Source organism: Dicentrarchus labrax, unplaced genomic scaffold (genome assembly GCF_905237075.1).
Source record: "Dicentrarchus labrax unplaced genomic scaffold, dlabrax2021, whole genome shotgun sequence".
NCBI lineage: Eukaryota > Metazoa > Chordata > Actinopteri > Moronidae > Dicentrarchus > Dicentrarchus labrax.
The window spans coordinates 26,670,611-26,689,399 of record NW_026136704.1 but is presented as its reverse complement, the minus strand read 5'-3'; the positions used below and the strand labels follow the sequence as shown (position 1 = coordinate 26,689,399).

At 40.9% G+C, this 18,789-nt stretch overlaps 1 protein-coding gene across 1 annotated transcript in view; it reads left to right on the top strand.

The window, feature by feature from the left end:
* LOC127361959 (protocadherin-16-like) overlaps nt 1-18,789 on the top strand; it is a 77,347-nt gene that overhangs the window by 42,124 nt on the left and 16,434 nt on the right. Inside the window, exons 3-6 of the mRNA XM_051397162.1 lie at nt 15,756-15,944; nt 16,641-16,872; nt 17,047-17,283; nt 17,696-18,724. Of these exons, the coding sequence (XP_051253122.1) occupies nt 15,756-15,944; nt 16,641-16,872; nt 17,047-17,283; nt 17,696-18,724 (1,687 nt within the window). The remainder of the gene's footprint in view (nt 1-15,755; nt 15,945-16,640; nt 16,873-17,046; nt 17,284-17,695; nt 18,725-18,789) is intronic.

The window sequence follows — 18,789 nt, the reverse complement described above, 5'->3', positions numbered from 1 at the left end:
AGGAAGAGAAATGGTGACCTTTGACTGTTGTTGTGTCCGTTCAGGCAGGTCAGGCAGTCCTTACACCCTGTGACACATTCCACTCCTTCCGATAAATCTTTCCTCAGGAATCAAACTGTGATTTATTTCTGCCATTGTCACAGGGGTCTAGAGTCAAAGCGCTCAACAGAGTCACAGGGGTTAGTGCTTAGGGTCTCCCAGCAGGATATGATACATTAACCCATTCAATGCCTGTGTAATGTCCTCTAACACTGCTTTAATGGGGTAATTTGTTAACTATTATGGGCATGTTTGAAAGACTAATATGCATGACTATAAATAATTTGTTCAACGAAACAATAGCATTTGCAAGACACAATAACTAATGGAGAGTAATGAGTTTCTCAACCATACATAGTACCACTGCAAGTTGCTTATAACAGTCTGGGCCTTATGTAATTGGGTTATTCTACAAATGATATTCAGTGAAGCGTGAAATATGTTTTTTTTTTCAATTTGAATTTGTTATAATTAAAAATACATACATGTATATATGTCCTTATAAGTAGTATTAAGAAAGTTGTGCATCAGGAAAGAGGGCCAATTGTCCATGTTGTGTGTTAGTTCTTTTTTGAATAAAAAGACACTTGACTAATGACCTCCATGGCACATCCTTACAATTAAAAATTCAGAGGTAAAGATAGTTGACTGGAAATGGTTGGAGGTAGAGTGCAGAATTGTGTGGAAAATGCAAAACTCCATTGAAATCTAACTGTCTGCACCAATTGTCCTCCAAGCATTTAGGAGAGACTATGGTGGCTCCCAAACGGAAATGTTGAGCCAGGTGTTGGTTTTTCTGTTCTGGAGTACTATAGATACATGGTGGATGAACACAGTGGACCTCGGAAAGGAACCTGATTGCTCTGTAGATAAAAATGTCTCATATAAGGTAACAAGCACACAACCATTCTTATTTTCAGTTGATTATATCCTAATGAAAACATACCTCTGTATATTATATTCCATTTCTCCCAATAGATCCTTGATCTTGATGAATAAGCTTAGATCTAAGACGAATGAAAAATGAATCTAAGTAAATATATAAGAAAAAAACATGTTGACTCTCATAAGTCTGAATGTCTGTCATTCAAAGTTGAACTGAGCTGTCAATTTAGTTTTATAGCTCTGCGGTAACTGGTTTGCTTAGATTTTTAATACCGTTTTATGATTTAATTTGCATGTAAAAATGTCATACATTCAGTTGTATAAAAGTAGCAGAAAGGATCTCTGACTCAGGAATTTGAGTGTATCAGCATAATTGGAGTTTAAATAGCACTCAGTATGATCCTGTGAATCAAATGAGAGAGGAGAAGGAGAGATACTGACATCAGCAGACAGACATTTTTTGGCTTCCAGCTGAAGGTACAGTATGTGAGATGATGAGGGATACTCTAGAGTATGGTATTCACACAAAACTGATGATGATGAAGCTGTACTGGCAACAGATTATCTGTTCTCACATAAGAAAGGATTTGAGATTAACCATAACACCATGACATATGTTGTGTTGGAACACGGTCCTACCATAACCGAACTAACAGCAAAAGTTCACATTGAACTCTTTGCATGTGTCTGCAGATAAGGAGATGATAGATGTTGACCTGTTCACCCTTTATATGATGTATGCATTCAATTATAATGATGATGTTCCTCTGATGTGTTCCTTAAGCTAGTTTAGCTCAATACAGTTTGTTCAGTTTCCTCTAGCATTTTCATCACTCATACAACAAGTAGCCACAAATTGAGACAAAATGAAACATAGAGGACAGCTGGAAATTGGGTTTCATCATAGCCAATGAAGCATTGACTCAAACATCTAAATGACAGAGTGTGAATGCTGCAGAATTGTAGCATAACATATTAAAGCATTAGACGAAATGTTGTCTTTTGGTTTCACTCTCTTGTTAATAAGTGGGTTAGTGCTTGTGGCTTATTTGAAGATTATTTGCTGGTCTGAGATGCCCTATAATATCATACCTCAGAACATCAGTGCAGTCTTTAATTACAAAGTAAGAACAGCATTTACTTGGATCATGGAAAAACACAAAAGACTCCAGGGTGAAGTTAGGTGCCAGTTTATCTGTGATTTATATTACCCTTCCTTTTTCCTGTGCCATAATTCACTTGTCTGCCTTGGTTATTGATGAAGGTAGAAGAACCTCATATGCCTCCCTGACACAAGTGGCGGGTGGCTGGCTAGCAGATGAAAGACGGAATAGATGGCTGCTGGGCCGAAGGTCACAGAGGGCAGCTGGACATTTTGCTGACCTGTGACTTAGGACCTCACATGTTAGCCCGAACTTTCTGCTTGATTGGATTAGATTAGGAATGCTTCGTACCCCTTTCTGTGTAAATCACACACACACACACACACACACACACACAGATGCATGAACTCTCACAAACATGATCAAATATTATGTGTATAGGTGGGTTGGGGTCGACACTTGAGACTTCTTGAGGTCTCTCAAGGCTTGAAAATCAGTCATTTCCATCCTGTTGATTTTTTCTCAGCCTTTTCTTTTACGAGGCACAATGTAGCCATGACAAAAAAATATTAAGCAGCCGTCTCAAGTTAATGAGGTAAATCATATTGAATTAGGTCCAGTTTGTAACATTTAGGAGGCTCTATTGGCAGAAATGGAATATAATATTCATAGGTATATTTTCATTAGTGTATAATCATCTGAAAATAAGAATTGTGTTTTCAGTACTTTAGATGTGGTTACTGTGATTTGGCTGAATTGACCCTTTAATTTTGTGATCTAGCAAACTAACAACAGATATAAACATATGTTTAAATCTCTGATTTGTTAATACTGGCTGAGTGGAACTGGCTTGTAGAATTTCATCAGTGAGTGTCCTTCCACCAGATGCACATAGAAGACATTCTGCTGCACAGCTGGGCAAGCAATTAATACTGAAGCATATATCCAGACACTTGATGTTAACAACCCCGTCCTATGTAAGTCTCATTGCTCAGCAAAAAGCTGGAAATGTAATCACGGAACAGACTCAGGCGTGTGGATAAGTGCTGTTGGGGAGTGTATGAGGTAAATTTGAGGTGTGTATGAATATACCATGGGGATCATCGAGGGAAATCCTGGCCAAAGCTCAACTTTTGTGTAACCCAAACAGGTTTTTATCTTTCAAATAGATTAAATGTGTTTAATTCAGACTTGTGTGTGTTCCTTTTAGGAGCTTGCGTGAGTGTAATCTTGCGGAGGACATGTTTACTGTGGAAGTCTCTTTTGCTCTGAGAAACAACTGAAGTGCTCACTGACTACCTTATGTATACTCAGAAGGGATTGTTTGAAATGAATCACATGAAGGAGGGGACTGGACATGTATACAAGATAAAATATAATTACCCTATCACCTAAATATTTTGCTGAGAACTAAATAAATATCCTAGCGAGGAAATGAAACCCACCTATTGCTTTGGAGGCTTAAAAGAATTTGTGTGAAAAAAAAACTGCTCATGAATCAGAGCGAACATCTCAGATGGTAAACATACAAATATCACATAGTAACCATGCTGAATGTGTCAAATAGGAAACGGGCTCTAACATAACAGAATTTTTTCCAGTTTAGGTGACGTAGTTTTAAATGTGGAAATATGGAAAATCTCATTATCACATTTTCCAGCAAGTTTGAAAACAAGATAAAAGGTGTAACGATGACAGAGCACCAGTATCTCACTATTCATCTACATGTGACAGAGCCAGAGTTTTATGTGAAGAACAGCTGTTGTTTGTTTTTGGCAGGAAACTGTTTGGAAAGTTACAGTACATATTGCGTGTGTCTGTGCGCACTCATCTGTCTATCTGTACACAATTTTCTGTCTGCTCAGGATGAATCTCTGTTGACTCGCAATTATGCGACTCGGTGAAACAAAAGAAAGAGATCCAAACAGACACTCAGCTCTCCGGTCCATTTCCATTGCCAGAGTGTGTTGTCTTTATGTGTCCAACCCACGTCTGAACCAGAGATGACTTCCTTCAGGACTGGGCTTACAGTTAAACAGACTTTTACTGGAGAAACCGCGTGCACACCAGAACCCATGCCTGGGCAGTCTTCATTTGTTTGCAATGTTTATCAGTCAGTGACAGGGTGTGTTTATGTGTATGGTTCCAGTAGGCCTTCATGACCTCAATGCCCTGGTTCACCCCCCCACCCCCCGCTCCTCTTCCTCGCCTTGCACAGAATGACATTAGAGAGTGATTCAGTTCTCTTCCCTCAGCACTAGTGGCATTACTACGAGAGTAGCACAGTAAAGCAGTGGCTGTTGGAGGTGGGTTGCAATCACCCCCACCTACTCACTGGGGGTACAGCAATATGCAATAAACCATCCCTGTGTCAGAAAACTCTTAAGGGCATGCAAGATATATCTTGAAACCTAAAAATATGCTTACTGTTATCTACAGATGTAAAGTGCAAATGAAGCACAAGATGTTACTTGGTAGATGTTGACAGCCGCACTGATTATAATCAAATTGTATCTGATAAGTCAGACAGGAGACAGACGACTGAACTGTCTGCTGAAGACATACACTGTTTTGGTTAACTTCTTGTTATTAACTTTGCATGTGGAGGACGTCAGAGGTTTTCATTGGCTTTGGACTTTAGGACAGTCAACTGAAATGATAAATAGCCTTGGTTGAGATGTCATCTCTTTTAATAAAGCAACAGAATGTTAACTTAAACAACCTTTGACTGTGTAAACAAATTGCCTTCATTAAACTGAAAAATAACCTTGAGCCTTCAACAGGGTTACAATGACGCTTTCAGTCTCCTAGGAGAACGGCTGATAGGTTGACGGATACGTTCACTGGGTGAACATTAAATGAAATGCTGGTGCCACATGGCAGCCGAAATATGGTCAAGTTAAATTGTCTCAAAGCCACATCACATGAGGAAAGGTGGTCAACTTCATCATTATGGGGAGCAGTCACTGCCTGGGGTGAGAAAACTGAGTAATGACTCGAGCTGTCACTTAGTGGAGCCAGTGCCTAATGCATTTAGAGAACATGTAAGCACTGTGCTGATGATCTATTGATTTATTTACATGTTTCATCATTGAAGTAAGTAGTTCTGTCAAGCTATTTCAAGTACCAACCTTAAATACACAGCTCTTCTGTGTAGTATTACTGTATCACTGAAACCATGTAAGAAATAGTGTGTTGAATCTGAAATGCAATTTCTCCAAGACAAATGATATGGTATAAACACGAAGACACGCTAAGACAAATGACATGTTATAGACATAAAAAATAATGCAATTAAGATACCTTTATTGTGTGTTAAAAATTCCTCATGGTTGGTTTGCTGCAAATATAGAACACCTTCCCGTTAGAAGTTTATTTGTGTGATCCTCCTATAAGAGTGGACAGGTCTAGACACTCAACATAAGCAACGACGCACAGGGATACAATACTCTGTCTCTGCTATCTAAACTGCCTGTTTTAATTACTGTTTTCAAGCAAGCTGAAATGAAATTGCAATGGCAGTACAACAAACATGTCCTTCATACTGGTGACTTTTAAATCTCTACTATAAGATCAACCACCTAAAAATGACAGGGTTTTTCCGGAAGCTTCCTCTTGTGCAATGCCTTTCCCTTTTCCTCCAAAAATGATGGCTGTTGAGAGATGAAGTCTTTATTTTATTAGAGCCCTACTGGCGCTATATAGTAAGAGCTACAGACCTTTGGAAGACTTTGTGTGGTAGGGACACACGACAGATCTGGCTCCCTCTGCTGCACTGGGATACTCGACCGACCCTTCCCAATCTTACTCTGTGAATGCACAAAAAGTGAATACTACCTGTATATGTCTGTATCAATGTCCATATGTGTTGCATAGTCAGCATCTATATGTGATTCTATATGTAAAGGAGAGTTCTTCATGCAATTTTAAATCCTTCAATGAATATTTAAGCAGCAAAATATAAATATAAAAAAAAATCTGCTTTACTAGCAACGCAGACAAGACAGTTTAATTTGATGTCTTCAGTGTTTTATTCATTATTGTTGATTATGCGTGATGCTTTGAGTTGACCACCAAATGATAAAATTAGCATGTGGTTGCTTGCTTTGAATGTCTCTATTGGAGAATATGAATCGATGTCGAAGATGAAGAGTTTATTGTCTCCTAGAGGGTTTAGGCAAATTTGACACCAATGTTTCTCTATTGATGAATGCAGTGTTTCTTGTTCCAGTTGTGATCACAAATGTACTGAAAGACAGCTTGATTGCAGGAATGTAGCAGCCTGCACTGTAGACCTGCTCACAGAGAGAAGAGAGGACAAACTCCAGCATTCAATAGTCTCATCAAACAGGCTCGTTGATTTCTGGGAACCAGGGTCCAATCTTGCTCTGCAACCGCATCTGTGCTGTGTTTGTGCATGCCATGCTCAGTGGGCATTCTCCCACCCACTGCAGGCAGCTGTAGTACTAGCCAAGCCCACATCAGTGCTCCTGCACCCCCACATGCTGTGCATGGTTCATATTAGCTCCCCTCCCACCTACCCAGACGCTGGGATCCACCGCCTGGCCTGTCTCAGCAGACCAGTGCTCAACACAGCTATTGGATGGCTGTGAAAAGGATGACTAGTTGAAACAGAGCCAAGCTAGAGCCTGACAGGCCTGGCTCCATGGGTATCTGATGCAAGGTCACCTCCCCTGGTAGATGTCTTGTGAGAGTGGATCTGCTCAGCAAGCTTCTAGCATCAGTTCACCTCGCGCACTGGACCTTGAGCGGGTCTCAGAGGCTTTTACTGGTGTTACTGGCAACCTTTGTGGTGATTTGGGTTTATTGGAGGTTACCTCAAAGGTATGCTTTGACCCTCAGCAGTGTGTGCTCATGTACAATTATGTGAGTCAATCATCATGTCCTGTCCAATTTGAAAATGTTGCATTTATAACTTTGTGCTTTCACATACATCATTGTGGTATAAATACCCATTTTAGCATTGTGCTCCTTGAAATTGAAAGTCAAGTGTGTTTAGGTTCAAGTTCACTTAGATGTTTATTCTTTGCATTAGATTGAAAATAAAATGTGAGCAAAATAATCTAATAAAACATTTGTACACCCATTAGAAATATTGAGCTGAGGTAAAAGGTAGGTTCACATTGGTTCATTTAGTCCTCTAACCTTCACATCTTGTTTTGAGATTGTCATTTATTCTTCAATGCAAATAACACAAACTAGCAATGTTCTCTTTGTTTTCCCCTTCATTGGCTAATTAGTGGTCAGCATGCATGAGAAAATAGTGGCAGGTTAGTTTCTCCCATTTGACCTTTGGAAAATAAACAGGCTTATGTCTGAAGCAGGAGCCTCTCAGATGGGTTACTGAGCTGCCTCTGTCATTTCAGGTGGCCAAGGGTTAATGCCACACACCAGTACCCTTACCCTTTCAGTTGAGTTTTTGTCATATTTATTTTTCTAGCCAAAGTAAAACCTTCGTTGAGAATTATCCCTGATATTATGTGCAAAGAGTTTGTCAGCAGTGGTAAATTCTACACATTATGGTAAAGTCCTCCCCAGCTGTGAGTCTACATCAAGGTCAGCAACATGTCTGGCAAGCAGGCCTTTTCCCAGGACCCCCCACTAACCCTTCCACCCATGTGCTTTTCAAAATGAAATTGCACTTTTTTAAAATTTTGTCCTTTCACAGGACCATTTAAGCCACAAATCAAATTCTCCCAGTTTACCTGTTAGGATCAAGGCTCATATCACATAGTGACTGGGTTAGTACACATCAGTGGGATTTTAAAAACACCTTAAAATTGTTTTCAAGATGTTGAAGTCACATTCCTTCTTGATGACGTATTGCTTGCTTGTAGACAGTAGTAGTATAACACATAATCTTTTTATAGAGCAGCTACACATGTGTACTAACTCTACTTCATTGCCCTCAGTAGGCCTGTTGTCATCATTATTGCAATCATTTGTACTTAATTAACCTGCACAGATAATTGAAAACTAAAAGGTAGTATTGGATGTTTGGTCTTGAATGCAGCTTCCACTTCATTTGACTCTATTAGCTCTCCCATTTTTCTTTAGCTGCATAATATCTCTCCTCTGTGCTCATTTGGCTGTTTCTGGAACCCTTTTCTCCTTAAATGGTTTGATGCTTAATCACTTCCAGATGGAAGGTCTAGATGAAAGACAGACGCTTCAGTTTTAGGAGAAAGTCTAATGAAAGTTTAAAGAAAAAAAATGCAGGCCACCTTACTTCCAACAACTGAAGTTTGTCACAACTCTGAAATTGCAAAGTACAAAGACTGCCTGCATATATTATACAAGTACTGTGAGACTTTAAAAACATGTGGTGTTTTGGAACCCAGAGTACCTAGAGGCAAGTCTGAACTTTACTTGAAAAGATGTTTTTTTTTTTTTTTTTTTTTAGATTGACGACTCAACATTTCTTATGTTGTTAGATTCTGTCAGGCCCACACTGACAGAGTGCTTGGTTACTGGGGGTGCGTTAGGGCAAATATATGATAATAAATGCCAAGGTGCGACTTGATGTAGGGATTGAGTTTTGAAACACCACTCAGTCTTGTGTTTGAAATTTTAAGGGTAATGCCACTTACAGATTGGAATTTTTTACATAATTAGTCAACAGAAGTGCATCACAGCTCTCCAAGACAGTGTTCTAGTCTTACCAAAGTCTTAATTCTGCTATAATGTCATGGCATTTATAATCTTAAAAGAAGAGAACCATAATTCTCCAAAGTAAGTAAATTAATCCAATTTGGTGAGTGAGGAGTAGAAATAGCCAATTTATTGAACAAGCCTTGTTTTTTTGGAAGTGGACAAAATTTTCTTTGGTCTTAAATTGTTGTATGACCTTTAATTCATCAACACACTGACCTTCTACCCCTTTCACACACAGAAACTCTGTCACAATGTTTTGACTCACTTTTTTTCCAGCAGTGTAGTAGTTATGGTGAGTGATGTGTGAGAGGAAGGGAAAGAGACAGAAACCTTATCCTGTCCTGTGTCTGCACTCTAGCACCGAGTGTCATTATAGCACTGTCTGCTATATTATTCCCTCTGTTCCTCTGCCAGATATGTGGACCTTACACCATACTAACCTGCAGCCCTTAACCCAGGTCCTATACATTTATGTCAGTGCACAGAGAAAGATGAAAAGTGGCTGTTCATGGAACCATTGTTGATTTAGGAATCAATACTTCTTTGTCTCCTTGTGTCAGAAAGTAGTTTCTTTTATGCCCTAAAGAGCTGAGACAGTCCCATTCTACAAAACTAGGGCAATAGGACCTGCTGGGGCCATAAGCTTGGCAAAATGTTGCTTTCCTGCTACAAAAGTCAAAAAAAGTTGCTCAGTTTTTGCAAAGGCAGCCAACAGTTACTTAGACTGAGCAACTTAATCATGTCAAGACCATAATTCTGGAAAATTTACTCTAAAATATTATCTGTTGTCATGTTTATCCTTCAGCACATGTGTAATGGATTTTATTAGTGTTCATCTAGAGTTTAGTCTGGTCGAATCATTAGCCCTGCAAGGACAGTTGGAACTCATTTCTATAGTGAAAGGACAGTTCTGGATGATATGATTTGGCAACTGGCACATAACTGTATATTTTTTGAGAAATCAGTGTGATTAAGATGCTTACTGACCTTGACAGTTATATGGTGTTTCACAGGGATACCCCAATACAGCAGATGTATTTTAATGGACATCTGGACAGAGAAAGTACTGGAATAGATTGTTCATGTGAAGTCATGCAGGGATACTGAAGGAGGGTTTGTGAATTTGAATTGCAAATAATGAATACAACTCTACACAGCTATTTGTTCTGTAATTATAAAAAATATGTTGCTGTGCCAATGCCAGTGTAATGTTGCTGAGGCTTTTACAACAGAAATTATGCAAAGGATAATTGAGAGCTGATGTAAAATTTTCATTCAAAGGAGTTGCGCTTGAATTGCTGTATTGGAGTGTTTCCTGTGCATAGAATTTATTTGGCTGGCCACACACAAAGATTTGCTCCCAACCAAAATTATTTCTTTAACAAAAACAGTGGAGTTGAAGCATGGTGGTGTTCTTGTACTAGTTCATGTGATCCTTTTCTCTTGCGCTTCCTTCAGGTCAAAATTATATCAAAATCTATCACACAGATTGACATGAGAGAGACTTTGATCAACTCATAGCCTTTCTCTATAGTGCGACAAACCTCTCATAGATCCTCAACTTCATGCCAGAATATCATTTCCAAAACAAGCATGGAGCTGATAGTGAGGCACTTTGCAATGCAAGCAGCCCTTGCTTCTTTACATAGGCAAAGCTATGCCTATGCATTTTTAATGAGCTGTTATTTTTAACTATACACTTTGAAGTACTAGAATTACCAGAAATTGTTGGAATGCACAGGATAGCACACCCCCGTTCTTTTTTACGTCATGTTCACATTGTTTACAGTCTTCTTGTCTCTTGTTTCTTTTCTTTCTATAGCATAGCATAGTCTTTCAGCCAGGTAATTATGCCCTCTGGCCTTCTCTTACTATGTAGACCTGTTTTGTATATATATGGAGACGGGTTGAGGAACACAACAAAGCAGTTGGGATGACTCTTGGACATCTTTCAGTCTGTCTTTTGAAATTTCATTATTTTTATCACACTTACTCAGAACAGCCTGACATCAGCCACAATTTGGCAGTATTAAATGTCACCATTTTGTAGACCTTACATATGTCTTAAACTATGCAGTGAAGATTTCAGCTTTTTGTCTCCTGAGTAACCACCAAAATCTTTCACACATGGTTGGTTGGAATCCAGACAATACTGTCTGTGCAGCAAATGTTTTGAGTTTTGATATATTCATCAACAGTGTGTGGGCGTCTTCCTTCCACCGGGTCGGTGTGGTGTCTGTCTGGGTCTTTATTGTGGTAGTGGACATGTCACAAAGTCTCTAACCTGCCTATTTGCTACTTCAGCGAGTAGTGAAAGAGGCCTTTAGGAGGTCCCGCCTCGCACTCCTCATCTCGGCTCTCCTCAGAAGTGATGCCAGGACAATAGAGGGAGAGGAGTGTGCACGGCTTCACACCAGCTGTGAAAGCTCAAAGCAACTCTCAGTCCAGATTTCTGCAATTCGCCCACTCGTTTGACTTCTTTGAGCCTACGCTTTCCTCTTTGCCTTTTACTGTCTTTTGATGATCTCCATGTCACTCCATCAGTCTATCACATGTCTCATTGCTCTTCCTGAAGTCCTGCTATTACAGGGTCACGTCTACAAAACTGTAACTGAAATTATATTTGATATTGATTATTGGACATTATTGAATTCACATCTGGAAAGTTTCCACTTTTGGAGAAAATACGTATTGATAGGGCTTTAAATCTCTGATTAGGTTGACATAATTTCTGGCATTACTGGAGTTTAAGCTACCTATCATAAAGATGGCAGCTAAAATCTCTCTTGTGGGTGGAGTACTCATATAAATCTCCACAGTTCAGTAACAAATGTCCTCTATTCTAGATCCCTAGGAATGGAAACTTGTTCCTGTTCAAACATCCACACTGATCTCTGTAACTTAAGCACTTCTTTAAACCCATCTCAGTTGCATGGCCAATGTGTCACACATGGTGCTTTAAGTAACAGCACTCTTCAAGTAAGATAAAAGCAGATTCACTCATAAATTTGAGCTTAAGAGATTTAGAAATGTCATCCAGTATTTTCTGAACATTTCTTTATGCCACAAAGTTGCAGAGTTTAATTTGGGCCAGAGTCACAGTAGCCACTGCTGCATACTCATCTGAGCTTGGTTTGTTGGCAGAGTTTGTGGTGAATACAAAGAAGATTTTGCTGTAATTGGAGTGCAGAATTAACTTGGTCTTGCTTTTTTTCTCCAGAGGCATCACAAGACTGTGATGAGCAATAACTTTATCCCCAGAGTTTGTACGTTTGTGTTTTTGCTTATGCATCTAAGGTACACTGAACGGACGTGTGCATGCAGAGTCTGATTGATGTGTGTGATAATTTCCCAGTTGGCAAACATTTACATGTGGACTCCGTCATTTGTGGCCTATTTGGATTGGCAGAGGTGCAGTCCTGATTGGCTAGTTTCACTGAGGACTACGTGAGACAGATTTGTTTGACTGGGCACTCTTTGACTGGGAGCATGATTAAAAACTACATCGCCTTCATTTCACCCCTTGTTGGCCTCAATGGTTTTCGGCTCTACATCATTCATTTTCTTGCAGGTTTTTGCACTAGTTTTTTCCACAATGGAGCTTTTTTGCATGGCTGCACAGTGAAGGATGGAGGAGCAGTAGCTTGGGCACATAAGGTCACACTGACATACATGTGTGTGCATTATCCACAAAAATGTAAGAACAAGAGCTAGAAAGCCACAATGGTTAATCATAGACTTGTATGAGAATCCTAACTGGACTTTTGGGAAATTCAACTCTAAAAATAGAAAGCACCCAAATCCTGGGCTTGTTCTTTTTCAGACCTGGCTCTGTCTCAGACCACAGAGCGAGGAGATGGGCCAGAACACTTTGGAGCATCCAAAAACCTCAGGATTATTATTCCATTTGAACATATTATACATAAACATACAAAGGCATGTTCTCTCCTGTGAATCCTGTTCTCTTGATTGGACAGTCAGTCAGTCAGAAAGTCTCCTCTGGAAGACTCCTGGAATCTGATGGGAGAACCACAAAGTGCCCCAGTTATCTTTGGATTCCCCCAGCTTGTTTTACTAAGGAGCCGGCCAAACGTTGCCTTTCCCCTGCTGATAAGACAGCTCCCATCATGCCTCACTCACACACACGGAGTGTAGGGAGAATACTGCTGGCTGCTGCTGGTGATCTAAGATTACTTGTGCTTTTGAACTTTTAATCCAATAGAAATAGAGGGTTTGCGTAATACCTATACATTGCAGTGGAAAGAGTAAAAAGTCAGTGGGAAACAGAAAGAGAAGCCCCTTGTATCCATGTCAAGATGGATATGACAAAGTTGTGAGTGGTATTTTTCTCCCTCCCGCAGGGTGGAGAATTCCTACTTGACTTCCTACTGACTTAAATGACTTCCTTGGTAATAAATATTTTATTTCCTCAAAATTAACAGTATGCCCATGCAGAGTAGGCAGTAACCGTAATGTTGGCTACGTCAGTACTTAAGGCTTTGTTTATAAAAGAATTTAAGATAAAACAAACACAATTTGAAAGGAAAATAAATAATTACCTAATGCTAAACTGCAGCATTACGCAGCATCCACCTTTTTAATCAGGACATTGGGAGAATCTTGTTTCAACTGTTGAGATTTACACTTGCTGTGTTATTGATTTATCCTAATCTTTGATGCCAGAGGCTACATTTAGTTAGTTATCCTCGTCTCTTGTTTTAGTGTTTGGCTAATTGTCCTTCTCATTTTTCATTTGCATATGGCCCCATATGTCATTTCATATGGGTGGCTGGCAAATAATAAACTCCTGGACAGACAGGACTCTGTGTTCCAGCAAGATGATACTGATATGCTGCTATTAACTTAGAAATGAGAGTAGAATTGAAATCGCAGTCTCTGCAGAATCCAAAATAGACTAATTGCTTCAGGCAATCTACTTACAGTGGTTAGGATTTATGCAAATGTGATTGTGTGGTTTATTATCTGACAGCACATGCCACAAAAAAGTCATACACTTAACTCATGGAACATATTGTTCTCAGGTTTTCAAACCACACATGGCTCAAAATTTCCTCATCACTTTATGCAGTACTTGGAGCAATGGGAGAAGTGTAATTATTAAAGCACTGGATCCTCCTCATGTAAATTAATTTCATGGCGTACACACCACTCAATCCCCTGTCTCTTCTGAATTTGTTCTTAACAGAAAAGCTCAGTATCTCTGTAGCACACGCTTTACCACTGTATTTTGCTCAAGGTTAAACCTTTTAAACTTACAGGAAAGCTTCAGTTCAATGTGAATTGTGTATTTAGTGTGAACAAACCAGTAAGTTTTACTGTGTATCATTATAGGTTCCTAGAGTGAAAAGAGCTCCAACTCCCATTAAAATTACCCTTCTTTTTTTCCATCTTTTTTTCTTTTATTTTCCAAGTTTTTGTATCATAAATATAAATGTAGGCTAACATGTGACTTTTTATGAACTGCATGTGGGTGTACTTTGTACAAAAAGTTTTTATGGCTGGTTTTGGCTAAAATGGAAAGCAACATGGAATCTCCTCAAATAGCTTACATTCAATGCCTGTCACGAATGGGTCAGTTAGAAGAGGGGAAATATTTTTAAGTTGGGAAATGTTTGTAGCATAACTGCTCAGTTTATTTGTTTTAGACCCAGGTATTACTAAAATGCTCCTTCAACTTTCCCTTAGCTGACACTCTGTTAAGGAAACAACCATATAACGCTGGGGGGTTGTTATGAATAACTTGTCCCCTTGCAAAATGATAAAATATTACAGAAAGCTGAAGCCTCCACGCGTTAAAAGATGGAGTAGCTTTCTTGTATTGCTCTTGGTTTCCCCTTTCCTCATGTGGTTTATTATTCTTCTCTTTGGCTTACGTCCCTGCCAGCTTTACAACTCCCTCACTCCTACACACCACTCACCCTCTGTCAGGAGTTACAGTCAAGAGTATGGGGCATGCTCTCTGCTGAGTCCCCCGTCTGCCATCTGCTCAGGAAAGAGATGGAGCCTGAATTACTGCAGCCAAACCTTCATCACCTCGAATGAATGATTTCCATCTACTCACACTCATACCAATGCCATCTTTAAAAAAGTCGTCTTTTGATGATAAGCATGGCTTGCCTTATTTTTCTTGGCAATGTTCCTGATGACTACTCTGTCTTACGCAGAGGAAGCTCCCTGCTGTTGAGCATTGGAGCACCAGAGCATGAATCAAGCTTCTATTTTCTTCCAATTAGTGTTTTTCTAAAAAGTTCATTTATAAAAGATGGTAGGAAGGAGAATTCTAATCAACTTGTGAGGTTTAACTCTACTGTAACTCTTGCAAACTGAGATCCAGATCCAACACTTGCAAACAATTATACTGCTGGTACCCAGGGGCCCGATCTGATTGGTCTATTTGCCTTGCGCTGTCTTGGGAGATCCTGTAGTAATTGAGTCGGCTCCCTGGCTGATGGCTTGTGAGCTGCTTTTATAGCTCCAGCGGTTCCAGCCCTCTGTAGATGTGCGGCATTATTAAAACCAGACCGCAAGTGGGACATTACATTAGGGTATAATGTGCTGCACTGAAGCATACTGTGTGGTATCCCACTGTTCCCCAGCCGTCCCTGTCACTGTCCTTTGCAGACAGACGCCACTCCTGTAGCAGGCAGTTTTCCTGCTGGCTGCCCTCCCAGAGCCTGTAGAAGTCATCCTCCTTCCCGCCACCCTCCTTCATTCCCTCAGAGCCCCTTTCTGCCAAAGGGCCTGTTTGGCTCATGTTCTGGCTCAGATAAACAACAAAGGCTGGGTCCAAAGATGCTTTCAAAAGGCACCTGGTATGGTGCTCTTGTTTCAGTTTGTGGATTGCCATCACTCGCATCCCTCTAATAGAATTTAGATTTGATCTGCTGTGGCTTTAGAGTAATATTATTAATGAGTATGGAAACTGCTATGGAAAGTTTATCCAGTAAGATATTTCCTTTCCAGCTTAATAAATTTTAATTTTAATGCATGATTTTGGAATGTTTAACCAATAGCATGTTTTCTTCTCTGTAGGTGACTGCGACAGATGCAGACGGCGGCTCCTTTGGCTCCATTACCTACTCCCTCGGTTCTGGCATTAACAGCGCTGTTCCCTCTCAGTTCACCATTGGCAAGGAGACTGGCCAGATCTGCACTAGTGCTGCACTAGACAGAGATCAGGGGCCAGCCAGCTTCGACTTTACTGTTACTGCAGTGGATGGGGTGAGCCTCCGCGTTTTGAAATCTTGCTTAATATGAATCCATTGAGCCACAGAGTAATCCTATAAACACAGCAGCCATGCTTTTCATACAGACAGGAGAGGTAAGACATGGCCAACTGTGCAGAAAAAGTTTGATTTGAGCAGCCAAGTAAAAAATAAAAGCTTGAATGGCTCTCCATGGCAGGCTTACTCAAAAGTTAGTAGGCCTATATCCTGTTCACTTTATGCCAAATAATACTTAAAAAAGAAAAGGTTTAAAATGAAAGAAAATTACTGCGGCCATGTTAAAGCAATCAGATGGAGAAATTCCTCAACTGTCAGGCAGTAATATTTTAACAAGTTGGACCGCCGCCTCTCTCGTTTTTGCCACCTGGTCCAAATGAAAAGCCTACACTGTATTTTCTGCAAATGAAAAGCCTATGAAACAGATTGTTTGGTTGCGGCGAGCCCTCTCATACTCCACGGGTCATGACATATTGCTCTTTCCCGAGGGAAACTATCAATCTGTACCCCTGCACGAACCTGATGGGACTATATTTTAGCGGCTATGCTATACATCAAAATTTTAACAGGGTTTACTGCTGGTTTTTACTTGCACCATTAACTTGACCTAAATCCTGCTTTCAGGTGTGTTTTTTCTGTTCGCGATTTAATGTATGTGACGGTATAACAAAAGAGCTTTTTGTTTCCTCTGCAGGGTGGACTGAGCTCAGTGGCTTATGTGAAGGTAGATCTGGTCGACATTAATGATAACAGACCCGCCTTCTACCCAGTCAGCTACGCTGTCAGTTTGAGCACGCAGAGCGCCCCTGGGACATCTGTTGTCAGAGTGACGGCCTATGACCCAGACTCAGACGAGAATGGCAAAATTACATACAAAACAGTACCTGGAGGGGCCTCCCCGTACTTTACACTCAACAAAGACACAGGTTGGCACAAGCACTTTTCCAGTTCCTGTGTACACTTTACTATTTTCAATTATTAAAGGAGCTGATTGATTTTGCCCTGCAATTTCACCCTGCAATTCCATCAGCTTATTGTCTTGCATGATTTAATAATAATTTGTGTGATGTAAAACCTTGCCTGTGGCTTTGTTTTTGTAGGTGTGATCTCCCTGTCTCGGTCTGTCTATGGGAAGGCCAATTCTGTCATTCCCATGGTAATCTCTGCTCAGGATGGAGGGGGGCTGGTTGCCCTCATTAATGCCAGAGTCAATATTAGCGTGGTGGCTGGGCTGGTAGCGCCACCTGTGTTTGAACAGACTCAATATTACTTTACTGTATCAGAGGACGTCTTGCGGGGGACAGTTGTAGGCATCGTCCAGGCCAGTAGTAAGACAGGTGGGGTCCGCAAACACATGCCTTCTCTTCATCTCTCTCACTCACTCACTCACTCACTCACTCACTCACTCACTCACAGACTCCCAAATTTGAGTTCCACAGCCCATATTAAACAGTTCAATATACATTTATCAGTCACACTGGATCATGCTGAAAACTGTTTCTTTTCTGCTCCCTGCACCACTTGTACAAATAGGCGTTGGGCCACTATACACACCTAACTCTGAAATAACATCAGAAATTCCATTTCACACTTTGTTTATATACTCATTTTCTCATTTTTTTAGAGCTCTATTACAGTCATGAAAATTGAAAAATTACATCTTTGGAGTATACTGTTACTTAAGTGCTTTTAGCAAAACCTCCTGGGCCGTGTTGACATGTCCCTGGTTTTTGTTTTCTCTCTTTCCAGGTACCGCTAGAGATATATCCTACACCATCAGCTCTGGAGACCCTGGGGGTTACTTTACAGTGGATCCTGACACTGGGGCCCTAAGGACCAGTTTGCCCCTAGATCATGAAGCCCAGTCAGCTCTTGATTTGGAGGTGCAGGCCCGCAGTGGCAACCCCCCTGCCTTTGGCCAAACCCGTGTCCACATTACCATCGCAGACATCAATGATAACCCGCCTGTTTTTCTGCCCTCGTACTCAGAGTCCTTGCTGCTGCCAGAGCATACAGAAATGGGCACAGTGGTGTATCGAGTCCAAGCTGAGGACAGAGACTCTGGAGTCAATGGACAACTCACCTTCGACCTTTCTTCTCCAAGTGGAATCCAGAGGCCATTCAGTATAGATCGCAGCAGTGGAGACATCCGATTAGTAGGGAACCTCAACTATGAGAGTGCCCCCCGTTATGACCTCCAGGTGATTGCCAAGGATAGTGGAGTACCCCAGCTTAGCGCTACCTTCGTTCTTGTGGTTCATGTCCAGGCGGAGAATGACCAGGGACCTGTGTTCGATACTCTCACCTACCGTGTAGAGCTAAAAGAAGGGACTCCAATAAACACACGCTTCCTGCAGGTCAGGGCCCTGAACAGAGAAACCCCAGGCTCAGGTTACTTTAGTCCCCTGGCTTATCACCTGCGCCCAGATGGAGATGCTGCAGGGTTTGGCATTGCTGCAGACAGTGGCTGGCTGTTTGTGAAGAATGCCCTAGACAGAGAAGTCAAGGACATGTATCTTCTAACAGTGCTGGCCAGCCAAGGTCATGGACAGTTGAAGAAGACGGGCAGTGCAACAGTGCGGATATCAGTGACTGATGAGAATGACAACTCCCCTCGTCTCACACAGGAGAGGGTCTTCATGGCTGTGAGAGAAAATCTGCCTGCAGGAACAGGCTTTGGTCACGTGTTGGCCACAGACCGAGACAGTGGCCCCAATGGACGCCTCAACTACCGCTTCCTGCACCCTGACCGCCACTTCCAGATAAACTCCCACACAGGTTAATTGAAAATTTGATGTACTATGATTAATCACAGCAGCAGTCACAGCTGGTCTATTAGATTA